Source organism: Sylvia atricapilla, chromosome 16, assembly GCF_009819655.1.
Source record: "Sylvia atricapilla isolate bSylAtr1 chromosome 16, bSylAtr1.pri, whole genome shotgun sequence".
NCBI lineage: Eukaryota > Metazoa > Chordata > Aves > Passeriformes > Sylviidae > Sylvia > Sylvia atricapilla.
The window spans coordinates 11,723,868-11,743,220 of record NC_089155.1 but is presented as its reverse complement, the minus strand read 5'-3'; the positions used below and the strand labels follow the sequence as shown (position 1 = coordinate 11,743,220).

The following is a 19,353-nucleotide window of genomic DNA, read 5'->3' as shown; positions in this document are numbered from 1 at the left end:
GGGTCGAGCGGCCCCTCAGCGCCCAGAGGGGACGAGAAGGAGCGGGGGGCACGGGCGGGGATCCGGCGGCCGCCCAAGATGGCGGCGCGCCCGCGCAGCCTGAGGAGGAGCGCGGTGTGCGGGTAACCGGGCGGGCGGGGGGCGGCCGCCGCGCCGGCGGCGATGATCGTGCTGGGCCGCGTCTCAGGCGCTCGCTGAAGGCGCTGCCCGGCCGGCCATGGCTCTGAGGGAGCTGAAAGTTTGCCTTCTGGGGGTAAGTGCCGGGCGGCGGGAGGCAGCGGGGGAGCGGAACGAGGGGCTGGCTGAAGAGGCTCTGTGGTGGCGGGGAGCCTCTTGTCAGAGCTCCGGGAAGCCTCTGGTGATGGCGGGGAGCTTCTGTCAGAGGCTGGAGGGGCTCTGTGGCGATGGCGGAAAGCTTTTCCCAGAGCCCGAGAGGCTTTGCCGATTGTGAGGAGCTCTCCCCGGGTGTGGGGTGCCCCGACCCTCTGAGGGGACAGGGACAAGGCGTGTGCCCGGGGTCGATACCTCCTCTTCGCCTTTACAAACAAATGAGAGAGGAAGCATGAACTCCCAGTACGTGCTTCCCTCTTTCTCCTCGGCTGTTTCGTGTTGGGAGTTCACCAAATAAATAGAAGCACCTGAAATCGAACTGGTGGGAGAGAGGGAGTGGCCTGAATTTATATTCTAAGAACACATGTAGGCTTGGAAGCCTTGTGGGTGGTGAAGGAGAGGACGTGGAGCGAAGGGAGGCAGAAGGTGGAAAATTGAAGGGTACGAAGCTGTATGTTGGTTTGGTTTTGTCTGAGAGCCCCTCATTGAACAGGTGGAGGTGTCACCACCTGCATCAAAACCCTCTGTTGTTCACAATTGTTTTCTGCTTTTAAATAACCGCATTGCCCTTCAAGAGAGGAAGATTACGTGTTTGAGTGCCCTTCGTGTTCCGAAGGTATTTGGGGTAACTACTGTTTGTATTTGCCTGGCCTGAGAAGCATTTTGCTATGGAAGAAAAGGAGAATAAGCACCTAAGAAATCTTGGCCTTGGACTCCCTGAGTCAGGAACCACATCTGTGTTTCTCTTTTTAAGATTTGCTCTGATTAATGAGATTGCAAACAATATAAAATACCGAGCTGTGATAACGTGATTTTTCTCAAGAAGGAACCAGCTTGGCGGGATGAATGCAGTCATATATAGTGTACTAAATTACTGCAAATTTTCAGGAGTTTGGGGGAAAAAAAACACGTGAATGATGTAAAACTTCGTTTTCAGTGAAGCAATTCCTCAGGGGTTTATACCTTAAAGTTTTAATGACTCAGGAAATGTAAAGCAAAAAGTTTGTCTTCACATATCTTAATTAAAATATAATTTCAAATGTCCAGCTTCTACTGAGAAGCGTTTTACCACTAAGAGTTTATTTCAGTTTTAAATATGACTTGTATATATCTTTTGCTTTTTAGCCATGGAGTCAGTGATGCAAAAATATACACAATCCAGGGTTTTCATGGTTTGTTTCCTCTTTCACCATTTTTAGCACTGTAGAGTTGCATTAGTAACGTGTTTCAGGTGTGTCACAGAAGAAATTTCAAGTCTTTCATTAGGCAGGGTGGGACAGCATTAGTCAGAGGTTGAATGCATGTGTCACACTTGTGTAATTTCATGTGCTCCACTGGTCCTCCATCCTGGCAAGCCATACTCAATTGCTGTATATTTTACCAAAAGTGGTCTTTTCCCGCTGCTGTTCCAGTCTAAGGTGTGCATAGCTTTGTAAAAAAACTCCCAAGTTTGAGTAATAATAAGTGTGAATGCAGATTTTTGTGGTCCTTCAAAAAAAACTTAACAGTTTTGTTCAGGAAACTGTAACTTGTCACAGACCTTTCATTTTCTACTAAATTAATATAATACCTGAAGTATTTCACAGCTTCTCTGAGATTCTCTGCAGGAATGTGTTATTCACTGCAGGATTTGAGGACAAAAAAAAATCAGTTTATAGTCATTAATACCACTTTCAACTGTTTCTGTTCTTTTTTTAGGACACTGGTGTGGGCAAATCAAGTATTGTGTGGAGATTTGTGGAAGATAGCTTTGATCCCAACATCAACCCAACAATAGGGTAAGAAACTAAATGAAGTAAATGTGATTTATGCAAGAATAAAATGAAATTACCTGAATAGATCACTTGGGAGTTCTTCGTGTGTGGCAGCTAAATGTGGTAATAAACATGACTGCAGCCTTAATTAAGCTTGTGAGCTACCTCAGGACATGTACAAGTGTTCTCAGCACTTCTGCAGCTTCCATTTTCATGGCTAAGGTCTGGACCCATTTTTGTATTGTTAATCTAAGCTAACAATGAATAAATTACACTACAATTGCTTCTACTAAAGGGACAGTATGCTTTTCTCATGCACAACCCTTAAGTTTCAGCATCTAATTATTATGCAACTCCACAATTTCTAATACAATTTTTTAAGACTCAGGGACTGTAAGTCTCCTAGGTTCTTGAGGGTGGTTAACATACTAATTCAGGTAGGTCTTACCATTAATTAGTTGAAATGCCACACACAAAGCTACCTGATGAAACTGTTTTTGCACTTGGTCTCATAGGTGAGGAGGATATTTGAAATTTGAGCCTCCGAGTAGCAACATTATTGATCTCGAATCTTTGAATGGATAGAAGGAAGGGCAAGCATCAGGAATTCTCAGAGTAGTTGGATCTTTTTATTTCTTTTGCTGTCTTTTTTTTTTTTTCTTAGTAAGTGTCTTTTGGGCTGCTTTGATCAGAAGCAGTTTTTGGCTTATGGGAGGACAGCCTTTGCTTGATGGCAAGAGGGGTGTGGGGTGTGGGTACAGCTTCCTGTCTCAGGTATCACACAGGCTCTGCTACAGCCTGGACCAAAAAAGATCCTGCTGATAATGATCAGCTCTGTCTCATCCTGTCCTTCTGAAAAATTGGGGTCCCTGTGGTCTCTCTCTTTTCCATTACACCCCCCTCCTTTTTTGAGTATAAATACTGATGTTAAGATGCAAGATGTTCTGTAGAAGTGTGCTTTTGTTTGAATTTCCCTGTTAACAGAGGTTTATTGACTGTACTGAAATCATTATAGTTGCTTGAAGTGACAGACTGAAAATCTTTTACCAGCCTTAACAAAACCATTCACTGGTCTGAGGACTGGTTATTTTGATAATTTGCTATATAAATGAATCAAAACTTGCCCAAATGCAGGGATTGTGTAAAGCTCCAGCAAGATACACAGTCTAAATGCTTAAAGTAAATTATTTTTTACATTTTTTTTTATACCTTGCTTTTAGCTCCTGATTGAGACTAGTAGGTGGAAAGGACAAAGTAAGGATTAGAAGAGCTTTGAGCATCTTGCAAAACTAAAGCTAAGAATGTTTCAACTTTATTCCTGGGTCTTTGAGTTCATGAGATATGATCTTGTTTCCTGTCCTGTTTTCATTCCTCTTAGAATCAGCTGAGCAATCACACTTTGTTGTTGTCAATGTTCATTGCTCAGTTTCTGATATGGGCAGCTGCTGAAGCCCTGTCAGAATTTTGCAACTTTTCTCCCTTCAGGATGCTGAGGGCACATTTAACCAGCATTTACTTCTAGGTACTGCAGAATATCTTATAGCATCAAAAAGGAATATCAAACAAGTTATAGTGCCTACTTGGCTGGGAGAAGCAGCTGGGAAATTTAGTGACAAAACAAACATTATTGCTACTAAAAGTCATCCAGGATAACTCCTGGATGGGGCTTGTTGATACAATTGTCAAAGGATTTTGAGAAGCATTTAACCTCTTGTCAGGGGATGGTTTGCTTGTGATGTGAATTAAAGAAACACAGCTTTTCAGTTCAGATTGACTTTACAGGGATGTTTTGATTTATAGAACCAAGTAAGATAAATTCAGTGAGAATCTATGATTTAGGAAGCTGTTTCCATATTGAGCAGAGAATTCAGATTTGATGCATAACTTGCAGCAGTCTTAAAGGAAGTGAAAGTCTCTACTGTGCTGTACAAGAGATAGTCCTGTCACTTTGTTTTTCTTTACTCCTTGCAGAAATACATCAGATAGTTAATGGTGTTGAAATGCATTGCAATTAGGCTCTTCCTTTTTTGGGGTGTTGCAACTTTTTATTTGGCTTCTTAAAAGACAAATCAACTTTGGAGATTGACACACTACTTGGCAAATGATCTGGGCTTGAGGAATGGGGAGAAGGGTACCTCCTAAGAGCTGAAACATTGTGTAACTGCTTCCTTTTCCTTAATGTAGCTAGCTAATTGTCCTCTTCTAGCATTGAAACAAGTCCAGAGTTTGCAGCTACATTCGTTACAAAAGTGTCAAGGACATCATTAAGTGGTTCTTAAGCCCCGAGATAAACTGGAGTTCAGAGTCCTCAGGTATTCAAGGCTGGTCATGCTGAAAGACTCTTGCTGTCTGGGTCTGACTGTACAGCAAGTTTGGGGTACTGTAAGAAGCCCCAGTGTCTTCACAATCCTGTCAAAACTGACAGAAGAACAAGTTTGGAAGTCTGCAGTATTTTCAAGTGGCCGGAATTAATCACACAAGAGGTATTCAAGTTCACTGTGTAGGGATCTCGTGTGCTTAAAACAGTTATGCCACCTCTAGTTCCACCTGTGCAAGGGTTTGAATTCAGTGTGTGGTTTTTCCAGTGAGAAATGAGCCTACAGGTGAGAGAGACAGCAAAGGATTTTCTCATGTAAAAGAGTAAGGGCACTCAATTTGTGTTCTTGTGGGAAATACACTCATTCAGCTAAAGCAGATCAAGTAAACCACAGAATATTTGCAATATTTAACTGTAAAAAATCTACAATTTGGGCCAGGGGAGAAGCACCTGGAGCACAGGAGATACTTTTTTTTTTCTTCTGGAAGTGCAAGAGCCTCTGCAAACTAAAATATGTAATGCTAGGCAGGATTTGGGAGCTGTACAGGGTGCAGACAACAAGCAATTTACTCCATTGATTTCTTTGTCCTGTTAACACCTACCAATACTGATAACCATCTCCTATTTTATTCCCAAGTATGGATTTACTAGCAGTTATCTGAATGTTAGTGCAGTGATAGAAAAAGCTGATACAAAGGGAAGAATCTGACCTCTTTCCTCCTAGGATTTTCCAGTGTGCACTGAGGTGATTGCTGTGGTGCTGTGAGGAAGGATGTTGTTAAAAGGCTGACCTTTCTGGGGTTTTTTCGTCATACATCCTGTATTTTTTTTTTAATCCAAAGTTTATGAAAAATTAAAACCTATAATTTGTATTCATGTTGTGTTTTGGTACTTGAATGTCAGTCTCAGAAAGGAAACTTCATCTTCTTTTAATTTCAGCCTTTGTATCTGAAACGCTTCATCAATTTGTGTGTTTATGTGTGGGGAAAACACTTTCATTGGAATGTGAACCTTTTTGAAATCTCATGGTGGTAATGAATGTTCCAAGGTTGTATTTATATTCTCAAAAAGCGTGAACTGTGTATTTTTTTTTTCAGAGCCTCATTTATGACCAAGACTGTACAGTATCAAAATGAGCTGCATAAATTCCTGATTTGGGATACAGCTGGACAGGAGCGGGTAAGGAAAGTCAATATCTGTGGAGAAAGTTTGGACCAGAGCTTAGGTTGCTTTTCAAATCTGCCCCTGAATGTCCCAAAGTGATCTGGTTTTACAAACATGTTTAGAACACCTCTGTGCAGGTTCCTATTAGATGTGGGTGCTGCAGATATGTTTTTATTTTTCATTGTTGTTATGATTAAAGTGTAAAGGTAAGGAAAATTACAAGGAGTTAATGAAAGAATAGTCTGGGTTTAGATTCACTGAAAGGGAATGGTCTTGCCACAGAAAAAGAGGCTGGTGTGGGGGAAACCAGCAGCAGTCTCTAGTACTATTTCTAGTTGAGTTTTAAACATTCAACTGCAATATTTACAGCCAGTGCAGCAACACAAGAATCAAAGTGAAATGAATTATCATGTTTCATAGTACAAGGCTTTGATTCTGGAAAAATATACAACTGCTAACACATTCTGTTAGCTTCATGTGAGCAGGATGTAAATTTAGGCTTTCCTAAGCAGAGTTTCAAACAATGTTACAGGTGATAACTGCTCTTTTATTCTTTTGTAAAGTTTTACTACTCAAATCTGATGTTAGAAGCTATGTCAAGCAATCTCTTTCAAAATTTAAATTTTAATTTGGTAGTTTGGGGTTTTGATCACTGCAGCATGCATAGTTCTGAGGGGAGGCAACAAAAGCTTTGAAGAAAATGACTAATCAGATGAAATCCCAGCTAATTGATTTGCATGATTTTTACTTGGAATTTAAAAGGAAGACTTTGCTATGGAACTTGCTTGCTTATGGATTACTAGTAAGAGTGGTAGAAATTACAGTAGCTGTATTAACAGTGCTTATTCTTGCTGTTTCTTGACTGCAAGTGAACTGCTGGCAGCTGCCAAGTACTCACAAAGAGTTTATTTAGGATGTGAGGTAACTGTGATAAAGGTTGGGTTGCTACTTCAGGGTAACAACAGGCAAATACAGCTGTGCTGCTTTTCAGGATTGGCTTGAGAAACAGCCCAAACAAAAACCAAACAAAACAACTCCCCCCAAAACAACAAACAAAACAAGCACCTTGTAAAGCTTCAGTCATCCCTAGCCACAGGCACTTGACCTTTAGGATTCCTGCTGGAACTGAGTTGCCAGCTCTTTGGCTTGATAACAGCCTTCATGGCTAGGAAGTAACTCAAGTGTTTTTGTATTGTGATTTAGTGCTGCAGATTTTGAATGACAATTTATTTCCTTCTAACAGCACCGCATAAAGCAAACTTAATTTGTCAGGGATGTTTCCCAGGAGATATGTCCAATAGTATCTGTGTTATCAAAAATATCCTGAGTCCTTCCATTCCCAGCAGTCAGTCAGCATTTGCTGTAAATAGTTTGTCTTAAGTGAACATCATAGCCCATTCTGGAATGTTATTGCTGCAAAGTGATATTCTGAGAGGTAGAGGTATGAATTTTTAGAGGTTGGTACTCTTAAATGGAAATCTTTATAAACATGCCTGCCACTATTTGGCAGGGAACATCCATTACATTTTAGCATTCCATCCTGTTTGCTTTAACTGTGCAAGCAATGGGAGGACCCTGTGATTTGGATTCAGCACATCTAATCTGAGGAAGCATCTCTGTACATGACCGGCATGTTCCTGGTCTATTTTTGGACTCTCAGTGATACCTCTTTAATTTTCTTCCATACAAGTTGCTTGATATCTTTATTGAAATCAAAAAAGGAAGGGTGTTTTACCAGGACTCTGAGCCAGGAGTTGTGATACCTGTGAAGTTTATATTCCATATCTGAGAGAAATCACTTGAGACCCCAATATAACACGAGGAAATCAGTGAAATGTGAGCAAGGATATTTGCTTTGAAATGATTCAGTATCTTCACTGAGTTTTCTTTCTCCAGAGCAGGGCAGCACTATCACTTCTGTCACAAATGGGCTGTGTACCTGCCTGGCCCTGAAATCTGCAGCACACTTTTCTGGTCATGCAACATATCTGACAATCAATTATGGAAGGGATTCCCTCTGTGGAATAGATCTGGAATACTAAAAACGTCCACACCATTCTTGGAACTGAAATGTCTCTGCTGAGCTATGATGTGGAATGCCTGGAATTCACAGTCCTGCCTTCTTGAGGAGTGTTTGCTGTTTCCCATTTCAAAAGCCCAGCTGCAAATAGTGCTGCAGTGCACTGGGCACTGCCCTTGCTCTCAGTGGCTTTGGGGTGGCTGGATAGCCTTGTTCCAGAGAGGGGAATGTGCACCAAGTCATTCACACACACCTTATTTCTTCTCTTAGTTCTTCTGCACTGAATTCAATTGACAGGAGGTCACTTCTAGTAATCAGGATTTTTGCCTGCTCACCTAACAGTTTTGAGTTTCCCTGCATAATTATGTTATGCATAATTGCATTAATAATTCTGTCAAAACGCAAATTGGAGGCTGGGGGCAAGCTGAAGTCTTTGGAAAAATTGCAAAAGGAAAATCCAGTGTTTCTGGTAACATCTGTTTAGTTAATATATTTTATCTGCCGACTGCTCTAAGGTGGAAAAAAGTATCTAAGTGTTAGCAGACAGGAAATGAGAGTAATACAAAATCAGCAAGGGAAAGTTGGTTTATTCCCAATGTAAATAGTGAGATAATCAAAAAGCCAGGTTGCAACCAGTCCAAGTGGTGGTTTACCCTTTATATTTTAGTACTTAAAGGGAAGAGAGGGATTATGTCCCAATGTGAACTGAATGCCTGCCCATGTTTCCCTTTCCCACTATTAAATATTTTTATATTCTGAACTTTGCATTCAAAATCCTATTTTCAAAACAGAATTTGAGAGCCAAATGTAAATGGTCTGGAATTCTGCTTTATAGCAAGATTTTTATGATTTATTATATTGCTCTCAGTTGAACTGTACTAAGCAAAAGGAAATTGGTATTTTATTAGCAATGAATAAGCCTTTATGAAAAACTGTATCCTATTCATTATTTTTACCCTGAGTAATAAGATGCACAAAAGCTCTAAATCATACATGCTTACATGGAACCAATACATGCAGTTCACTCTGCACTTTGATAGAGAGTTCTGGCTGCTGGATAAATTGTCTTGGCTTTTTTAAAGCTGGCAAAATATTCCACTGTTCTTAAGAATAGTTCACTGATATTTTCGGTGCTATTTCATTGTGTGCTTTATCACTTTTCTTTAGCACTGTATCCATAAGGTTCTGTCCACACAAAAGTACAGGCCCTATGAAGCAAACAGACCTGCTGTAGATTTAATTCTGAAAATCACTAAAAAAATTACTGCAGCCTTTTATCTGGCGTGTTCCTTAAAGCTCTGCTTGCCACAGGGCACATAATTGTGGGTTTTCACAGTTTTTTGGTTTAAACATGCTTCTAAAAAATCTAAATGAGGGGAAAACTGAAGCAAAATCCCTGAAGCCATAAGTTAGATTGTGAAGAAACCAGCGTTTCTAGCATTTGAGACTGATGACTGATCCACAGGGCTGGAAGCTGACAGCAGCTTCTGAACATTTCAGATCAAAATTAATATCTACCAGTTTTCTTAACATTTTCATCTTAGTCAAAGTTGACCTTGCTTCTCCCTGCGTTCTTGCCCTTGTTTGGTGTTTAAAGTCAAGCACATGTTTGTGTAGACAGTCTGTTAAGGGAGAGCTTCTAATCTAGGCAAAACAAGATCAAGTTTGCCTTCCTGCTGTTTGCAGTGGGTGCTGCTGAGCCCCACACGATTTATTGCCTGGCCTTAGGAGAACAATGCCTTCCTGGGAGGTTACGTGCTCTGCTGCACAGGCTAGTTGTGACTGCAAAGGGAACTTTTTCACCGCTGTGATTTTGGTTTTCACTTTTTTTCAATAGTAATAGTGATGATAGTGAGGTTCTGGAGCCAGGGGCAGGTCAGGTTTATGCTGTCTGCTGTCTGTCTTCCAGTTCCGTGCTTTAGCCCCGATGTATTACCGAGGCTCAGCAGCAGCCATTATCGTGTATGACATCACTAAAGAGGTAAGAAACTTCATCTTGACCCAGCATTTCTATTTCTGGGGTTTTTTATTTGTGTCGTGGGCCAGTTCTGACTCTTAATTTCTTAATTCCTTCCCTTTTTCTTTTTTTTTTTTCCACATTAGGAAACTTTCTCAACATTAAAGAACTGGGTTAAAGAGCTTCGCCAGCATGGACCTCCCAACATTGTTGTAGCTATTGCAGGAAATAAGTGTGATCTTAATGATGTCAGGTAAATAATAACTGCTGTCCATTTTGAGGGTTTTCCTTAAGCCCTAGCATTAAATATTTTCAGATTTTTAGAGCAGCTGAAAGGCATAGAAGAATTTAAGCTCTTTTGCCCTAGAGTTGTGGTTTCACAAGGGGTTTGAGCTGTTTCTGCTGTTAGAGGACATGGGGTTTGAGCTGTTTCTGCTGTCAGAAGATGTGGTTAGTGTGCCCTTGGATGGTCTCACCCGCTTCCTCCCCTGTGCTGATGTGAGTACACGTGTGACTGGGCAGTAAATAGGTCTGTAAAATGGATCCAGATTAAAACTAACCCTTTAAAAAAAATAAAAAAAAGAAAACTGATCCAAGTGTATTTATCTTTCTCACACCATGAACACTTGCTGGCATAACGGCGTGGGGATAGCAGGGTTAGGAACGAGCAGTTTACAGGGAGACAGGATTACCTTTTCTGGTGGCAGTGCCAAGTTACACAAACCTAAACTGCCTGTGAAACTATAGTGTAATAGAAGCTGTTTACCTCACTTTACAAGGAGTGCCCTTGTCAGTCTGTAGCACCTCATTTTGTCAGGAAAAACACCAAGCCTGTTGGAAAGCATTGTGTAGGTTTTTCTAGCTTGCTTGTTCAGGTGCCTTCCTTCCCTGCTTAAATATTGGGGTGGAATTAGCTGTGGCCAAAATAGTTGCAGGGAACGGGAAAAGCTCTTGAGAAACTTTATGAACAGCCAAACTTTCAGGAAGGCATGTACTAAAAACAAAAGAAGGCCTTTTTTTATTGATGTCCTGGTTAAATAGGCCAAAATTCAGAAAGAAGGTGTGTGTAAACTTCTTGGGTTTAGGTTTCACTAAAAGCACCACAGCTGGTGTCTCAAAGGAGACAGCTGGTAATATGTTTAAAGAACCACTGCAAAGGTGGCTCTGAGTGTGGTTTTACAAATTGTTAATACCTAGAAGTTATCTAGTGAGCTCTAATAACTTCCATTAGAAGTAGCTTATCTTTTGAAGGAAATACAGTGTAAAATTATTTAGGACAGAATTCACATCTCACGTGCTCAGCTGGCATCATAGGTGCAAACATTGCTACTCAAGCTAATGAGGAAAATTCCTTGTACTTCAGTCAGAGGCAATATTTGAGTCACTGCTCAAAGTCCATGCTCTTGATATCCTGAAGTCCCTCATTACTGAAAGTAGCCAGTGTGTTGTAGAAATTGTATGTGAAGTGATACAACATAAAGTCCAGACCCCCCTACAGTTACTGGGGTTGTATTTTTTCATTTTGTGTAAGGAAAGATACAAAATCGTCCACTTGCCCTCTTTGGGGTGCAGAATAACTTGTAGACTTCTGTGTGCTCAGCATAAAAATATTCCTTTTCTATAGCTGCATCTTCATGCAAAGTAAATAGTGTGCTGATGATTTGTGCAGTGTTGGGAGATACTTTGGTTTTCTAAACAGTCGCAAGAAATGCACAAGATCATTGGAAATACTGCTTTAGGATCTTCTTAGGACATAAAAAGCTGGTGGGGTGAATAACACACCTCAGAAGGATTGATGGCAGACCTAAGCTTGGAGCACTCCAGACAAAAGCACTGCACTGTTGTCAGATGGATTAAGGCCTTGGGTAGTTCATGACTGTGCTCATCCCTCAAGGCAGGGAGACAGCACAGAGCATCAGCTTCAGCATGAGGGAGCTCTGGGATGCCAGACAGGTAAAATATTCATTATAGGAGACACTTAAAAACTTAATCTGTCCCTTAAGGTTTTGAGTAATGGGGTTCTTTTGCATTTATGAATTTTTCTTTGCCTTTTTTTTTTTTTTTTCCAGAGAAGTCATGGAAAAAGATGCTAAAGACTATGCAGATTCCATTCATGCAATATTTGTAGAGACAAGTGCGAAAAATGCAATAAACATTAATGAACTGTTTATAGAAATTAGTAAGTATTTAAACAGTTAATGTACTTTCTTCTGCAAAATAACTTGAGTAGAAATTTGATTTCTATATTGCTTTTTTTTGTGCTATTTGGGTGAGAATTTACAGACTTTATACTAAATTCATCACAATCTGACATGACTACAAACTGCAAAATGAGCTGCATGAATTTCTGGTCACCAAATGACCTCTAAATATTCCTTCTAGAGGTTTTTTTCCTACTGTGATGCTCTGGATAAATAGCAGGCAGAGTACTCATGTCAGAAATCAGTGTCATCTTACCATGTCTGTTATTGAATGTTCCAATTTTTACTTCCAAGGTTATGAAAGAGGAAGGAAATGGCGTGAGGAAGATCCAGACTTTATACATCTGAGAAAACGAATTAAGTTCTCACTCTTAGTGCTTGTACTTAGGCTAAAAAAGTGTAGTTTAAAAAATACAAGAATTCATAAATGCCAGATTACTGCACGGGGAATAGCAACTACTGCATGTAGATTTTCCTCAAGTATGTTTGTAGTACCTTGGGGATTTTTTATATTAAATTGCAAGTCTTTTCTGTCCCATTTGTGGTGAGGACAACAATGATACTTTTTATATGTGTGAATAAAAAGCAGTATTCCAAAGTGAATTGTATGCAATATTATTTGGAGGATATGTGTCAAGTAGCAGCACCAATGTGCAGGTGTGTCAGCTTCTTTGTGAAAAGAGAACTAACTACAGAGACATCAGACTTAAGGAAAAAAATAGGGTCTGTAGAAGCATATATTGAATATATTGAAGCTGATGTAAAAAGTATGTGCTGTAGATTAGCTTCCTGATTTATTGACTTAATAGTTGCTCTCTAAAATTGATCTTGAATAAATTATGGGGGGAAAAGAAATCATAAATCCTCCTCAGAAGAGAATGCTCAACCAGGAGCAGTCCATTGTAAAGACTGATGAGATGAGTAAAGCAGCACTCTCTACAAGCACTCCTTTGTTAAGCCCGATGCAGGTGATCTGTGGAAATACAGGTCAAGATGGTTGTCCTCAAGCTCTTCCAGATGGTTTTGCATCCTGCAGAGTATTCTCCAAGTGCTTTTACAGCTCAGCTGTCCAGATCTAGATGAGCCTGAAGTGTAACTGCTGCTAAGTTGACTTCAAACTTCCTCTGCTGTCCACTTGTGCAGCCGTCCCTCTCACAGACATAACACAGACTGTTGCTGCCATCCTGCTGGGCAGGAATGTCATCCCTACTGACCTATAAGCTAATCGAGGGCACGTTTTTGTATACAGAGCACACACCGGATGCTTAGAACTATTTTCAAGTATAACATTTCCTATAAATTTCTTTTTCCTGCCTCCTTGCAGGTCGCAGAATTCCATCCACTGACACCAACCCCGCGTCCAGTGGGAAGGGCTTCAAACTTCGACGACAGCCATCGGTGACAAAGCGCAGCTGCTGTTGACTGACCCCTTAGGAAATCAAACTTGTTTATACAGTAGGTGGTCTTGGAAGTTAATAGTTCACGTTGGGTTTATATTCTCAGTCTTAGATCTTTATCTGCTGGTGTTCCACACACCCGAGGTCCCCCCAAAAAAGGGGCCTGCTCTTCTGACACCCGTACGCGCGCAGAAAAGACTGCAGTCGTCAGGGCAGCCTGCTGCCTGCCACAGCGTGCAGTGTCTCCTGCATTCAAAGGGAATCCATCATCACTTCTTTGGCCTTGCTTGATTGGAAGGTGACTTACGTGGATGGTAGAACTGAAGCGTTTTCATAGTTTTGTAATCAAGGTTTTTGGGAGGTAAAAAGGGAAATGAGCACTTTTGTGGGAGATTGGATTAGGAGGAGTCTGGAAGTTAGATGTCATTTCTTCCTTTTCTTCAGTGAGCCTTATTTTAAATGTTGGTGTAGCTAATCCAAAGTATGATGGGACAGTTGATGTGAGATGGCTACAGAATAAGCAACTGAAGACAAGTAGTAGGTAAATCAGTCCATCCAGTCCCCAGATCCCATTTGCACTTTTTATTTAAGATGATCTGCACTGGGGGTGGGGACACAAGCAACAGATCTTAAACCACAGACAATCTCCTTTTTCATGCTGACTGTAATCACTTTAAGGCAAACTGGTATGCTTATAGGCATCTTTTTGTTGTTGCAGGGTTTTTTTAATGTTAAGATGTTGGTTGAAGAAAATTACTTGTAGATCTGACTAAATTAAGTGGTTGCTGACAAAAAAAGAGATGCTGTAAACAGATGCTGCCAGTGGTTCTGATAAGACCTACAGGTTTTTGGGGAAAGTTTTTAATTGCTTGGCATGTGTAAAGTGTTCATATTATATTTATGAGACCGGTGTTTAAAGTGTTATAAATTATGTAAAAACAGTAAAAAATAATACAGTCTTTTACACTCCTTCCATTCCACACCTAGGGATAAACTCTTGGGGAATGTCCATCAGGAGTTTTTCCCTGCATTTTAGGTATTGTCACTGTGAGTTCATCCAGAGGCAGATGAAATTGTTTCTCTTTCAATGACCTTTGAAAGGGCCAATAGAAAATCCTGTTGGGGCAGCACGAGGCCTGTCTGTTGAACAAGCTTTCATCTGGGGTGCAGCCAGTCTTTCCTGTTTTGGGCACAAAAATACACATAGGAAGTAACCTTAAGACATGGGGTAATGTAGATCATTACCTCTCCATTCCTGAGGTTTTTCATCTGTGAGGGTTTTTAGCAAATCAGTGTTTAGCTTATTCTGTATGGGTTTTAGTAGGCTTTCAATTAAACTATAGGTTGACCATACCTGTTTGTGCTATTTTATTTATTTTTACTTTTTGTTTCTTACCAGCACTAGTGAGAAACTTTAATACTTTTGAAGAAAAAGAGCTTAATAGACTTGAGTATATACTAAAATATGCTGGTTAGCTTTAGTATCAAACTGAGGTCATGATGATGCTTATTTTTTTTAATCTGGTTTTCTATCATCTCAAGTATTTTTTCTGAAGGAAATGTAGGAAAATTCATAAGAAATGAAAGGACTTCAGATTCATTTGTGTTAGTGAAAATTCTTGCAGAGCTGGAGCAAAACAGGCAAACTGGTACAGTGAGGTTTTTGGATGGGTCAGTGAGTTTAATGATATTTGGTGACCACGTTTTTGTCATGCCTTTTCCTTACCCTGCCTGCATTGCCAATTTTGCCTTCTTTGCCATAGTCCTGCAGGCTCCATGCTTCTAGAGAGCCCAAGAAATCCAACTCCATGGGTATACACCCTACTCTTTCTGCAGTTCTGATCTTGAATTACTGCAGGCAATGTGTAATAGCCAGTGTTCCAGATTGTCCAGACTACCAACCCTGGACCGAGGCTGCTTCTTAATACTCACTTATTTCAAAAGACAGACAGTTGATGTAAGTTCTTCTGAGTCCAGATAAGTGTTTATTGATCACTGGCCCTGCTGAAAGCTGGAATGCAATCTTCCCTGCATGAGATGCACATGCTCATTGTTTCATTTTTGGTGGAGAAAAATGGTTTCTTTTGTATTAATAATTTGTTAGCTCAGCTGCTTTGATCTTGCACTAGGCTTGCTGGAATTGATTATATTTTGTCCTAACATAGTTTCTCTATTTGGAGATACATTGGTATTGGAGTGTTTGGAGTGCTGATTATCAACCATTCCAGCTAAATTTTTAATAACTTTTTTCCTGGTAAGAAATTGTTTAAAAAGCTCAGGATTAAAGTTTTATTCCATCACATCTTTTTGTCTAATGAGTGGAGCTCATCAGAGAGACTCAACTTTCAGATCCTGTCTAAGGGAATTACACAATCTCAGAATGGTTCAGGTTGGAAGGGACCACAGTGGGTCATCTGATTCAACCTCCCTGCTCAAGCAGGGTCATCCCAAAGCACGTTGCACAGATGAATTTCTGCAGAACAAGTTTGAAATGGCAAAGTGTCACGTATGTAAAAATGTAACAAAGTGTATATGTTATGTCATTGATCCAGAGCAGTTTTAGCTGAAAAAATATGACTATTGCAACTTCTAACACCACCAGCTCTTGCTCATGAAATTTAAAAGAATTGAACAAAAATATAATTTGATAAATATTTCATTCTTAAGCTTTGGAGCAACTTGAATGAGCTCTCCAGGTTCTGGAAGGTGTCTTCATATGACCCTCTATTAAAACAGTCACTTAGCTGACTTGCCAGGCTCTCAATCTGTGCTGTAGGTAGTTTTGTAGGATATTTTGCATACATGCTGAAAACTGGCATATCAAATACCCAAGGAGGTGAAATTTGGAAGCTGACATTTAGTAGTATCTAGTAATCATACTGCTGAAAATTGTTAATGGTGCTTTGAAAAGTTCTAAGACAACTCTAACTTTTGCTGTTGCCGTGAAGGTAAAGACTTTGTTTTAGGTCCAACAAATCCCTGCAGTCCAGATCCCTGCTGGCATCAGTGAGACCCTTCCTTTAAGTGCTGCAGGATCAGACAGTTAATGGTTTAGAGGGATGTTTTATGCAGACTGGAGTCTTTGATGTGTTGCTTTACATTTAATGCTACCAGCCTGCTCAAGAAGGATTATTTACTCGCTTGGGAAGGGAGTAAGAGGAGAAGAGACAGGACCTACTTATTGATTTGGAAGTCTAATCCTTTAACCTGGTTGAGGGAGAACTACATTCTTGGTTAAAGCTTCATTTTAATTATCAAAAATTAATTCACAGTGAAAATCTTGAATGGTTGAAAAATTGGCCTCAGCAAGATTTTTTTTGCTACACTGTTAAGTTCAAATTATTCCTTCACATTAGTGTTTAGTTCCAGTATAACACATTATTAGTTGGAAAAGGAAGCTTTAGCAGTGATGTTTGAATTACTTGCTTGTGAAACAGTCTTTGGTGTGTGTTAAGGATGGTGTAGGCTATTTGTGGTGTGCTGTGTCAGCAATCTGCACAGGAATGGATGATTTACAGGACAGAAGCTGTCAGAACTGTGGAGCTGCTCACCCTGGAGTGAACCTCACTCAGCAGCAGTAGCTACAGACAAGCAGGGCAAAATCATCTCCAACACGAGGAGAACCTGCATAATTCACTGGCTTCAACTTCTACACTGCCTCCTCATTCTGTAAAAAGGCTTTGTGTATCTCTCCTGAATACTTGCAGCCTCAAAAAAAATGGCTTTTTGGCTCATAGTTGAGAGAAAAGGACAAACTGTCTTAACTTTTCTAGCAGAAAGTCATTGTACAGCCACCTGAGATGGTTTGTAAAGCACAAGTCAGTTACTCAAGGCAGGAGAATTGTGTACTTGGAAATAAGTCTCTAAAAATCTGCAAAAAATTCCCTACAGAAAACTGTTGATGTCTTATGTTCAGATCTCGTCTCTGGTAGTAGATTACAGCCTAGTGATGGTAGGTGACAGAAGATTTACAGAAATATGATGATGGTGTGAATTACCAGTGTAAGATGGAAATACAGGTTCTAGTGTTAAAATAGTAATTTTAGCTTTCATTTGAGTCATATGGCTCCAGCTTGTCAAAAGGAATATGCTTGAAATATACGTATTTGTATATTGTACAAAAATTCAGGTGCCAAAATGTAATTCCCTAAAATTATTTAGGCCTTCTGACACTAATGTTTGTTTCTGAAAAATCCCTTTTGATATTCTGGAGGTCTCAAAAGTCTGAATGCAAACCACTTCTTGCTCAGCTGCAGTCAAAAATGCAGGACTTGGAGAAAACTGAACAAGCATTTCCAGACTTCATCCCTGAAGTGTCACAGATAACAAATCTTTCAAGGGATATGAGACCATCCTGAAATCCAAGAATACTGATGAGCTTAGCCTGTGACATGTCAAAATGTTCCTAGGGTCAGCTTTTTCCACCTTCCCCCCCTCCATTTCCTCTCACCCCACCCAACCCTGAATTTTTAACAGTGTTTTCAGAGTCTACATGCAATAAAGAGTATTCAGAAATACTTGTGAAAGTTCTAATGGCTGAGAGTTCCTTGGTGCTCCCTATTTCACATGAAGAATCGAGGCAGTAGGATGACTTTTCTCAGTCTAGAATAAAGATGACTTCGAAGAAACAATTTCGCTGTTCCTGTTAGATCAACCTGCAAATTGATGTCCCTAAATTTTTGCTTAAACACTAACTAGAAATTTTATTTAAGGAGCTGATTACCTTTGTCATAATTTACCTTTAAGAATGTTGGGGTTCACTTTGCTTGGTTTCTGTTGGTGTTTTCACATACGTGTTATTGAACAAACCAACTTTTTCAAATGTTGAAGGACACAGACCAGTCTTCTGTCATGCTCTTCATCCAGTTGTTGCACTTGAATATTCTGTAACTCTGACACCTTGATAAATTCACTGCTGCTATCTTGCCTCAATTTTATTCGTGTCACAGTATGTATTTCCTATTAAATCCATTCTGTTCTCTTGGCAATTTGTTCTTTGTTTCCTTATGGGATTTAGACAACAAAGGTGGTGAGTGTCTTTTTTTGTCACAGCAGCAAATATTTGTAAGCAAAACGGTAATTTATTAGCACAGCCTTATGAAACTGTTACAGCAGCTGAGACCTGTGCCATGACTGTATTTTACCACATAATGAAGGCTAAAAGCACATTCACCTGGAGGAACAAGTTATTGTAAGCCTCTAGTCCACTCTTCTGTATTTTAACTTTCTTTCTTGTACTTCCTCTTTCTGAAATCGTGTATCCAACACTGACACTGTGATGGTGAATTAATCGATTTAAGGCACAGAAATGGTTTGCATTTCTGTAGCTAAGATGCTTAAGACTTCCTGGCAGTCTCCCCACTTGTACCCCCCCACACTGAGGACAGTGAAGGAAAAAAACAAGGTTTTTCCTGAGCGAGAAACTGTATTTGTGTGTTCAGGACACAAAAATAACCTGATATGCATAGAGCTCTTGCAGTGTAGTAAATGTTTGCCTGTAAAATGTGTGAAGGTTAACCTTTGTGTCAGCAATTCTTGTCACTCATAACAACATTCTGCCTTTTCATTCTAGGATGGGGTTAACCTGTTACAAGGGTTGAAAGGTCTGTGCCTTCTTACTATGTTATCTCTTACTAAAACAAACTTCAGCCGCTCAAAGTTACAGAGCATTTGCAGCACTGTAAACTGCACAACTTTCCAACCATTGCTTCACTGCATGAAGTGTAGTCAGATTACTAGTGATGAAATATTGTAGTGATGAATTCCCAAGCTTATGAATGTTTTGAGACTATTTTTTTTTTTTTTTTAGTCTTCTCTTGGGCTGGTCCTGAGAGCGTGTACAGGTTTGTCTGTATTGTTGGTTTGTAGATGCTAATGAGGAAAACCAGGCTTTTGTTCTCTCCTTTTTGTTTGACTTGTTACACTCCCATATAGTGCATAGAATGCAAATAAAGAAATGTTGATTTGACATAATGTAAACAGCCTTTTCAGCCTAAGCATTCATAATAAACTTTTATAGTGTAATAACATGCTAAATCACTACCAGTCTGATGTATTGTGCAAAACAAAAAAAAAAAAGGTGTAAACATTTTATTAATAAAAAGCTTTGTTTATAAATACGCTGGCTTGTTTATAAATGCTTCCAAAATTCTCCACATCTTAAAAAAAGTCTCTATAGCAATATAATTATAGAAGAGGAATGTAAGCAATAGC

General features: G+C 39.8%; 1 protein-coding gene across 1 annotated transcript; it reads left to right on the top strand.

Moving 5' to 3' along the window:
• Positions 1-75: 75 nt before the first annotated feature.
• Positions 76-19,257, top strand: RAB22A (RAB22A, member RAS oncogene family). The gene is made up of 7 exons (XM_066330931.1): positions 76-253; positions 2,029-2,108; positions 5,499-5,580; positions 9,495-9,566; positions 9,689-9,795; positions 11,612-11,721; positions 13,068-19,257. Exons 1-7 carry the CDS (start codon positions 218-220, stop codon positions 13,163-13,165), a joined length of 585 nt encoding a protein of 194 aa, XP_066187028.1. The 5' UTR covers positions 76-217; the 3' UTR covers positions 13,166-19,257.
• Positions 19,258-19,353: the final 96 nt, after the last annotated feature.

Coding starts and splice junctions, on each gene's coding strand:
- RAB22A (XM_066330931.1), top strand. CDS start 218: ATGGCTCTGAGGGAGCTGAAAGTTTGCCTTCTGGGG. Junction 254..2,028: donor TGAAAGTTTGCCTTCTGGGG/GTAAGTGCCGGG, acceptor TTCTTTTTTTAG/GACACTGGTGTGGGCAAATC. Junction 9,796..11,611: donor TGTGATCTTAATGATGTCAG/GTAAATAATAAC, acceptor TTTTTTTTCCAG/AGAAGTCATGGAAAAAGATG.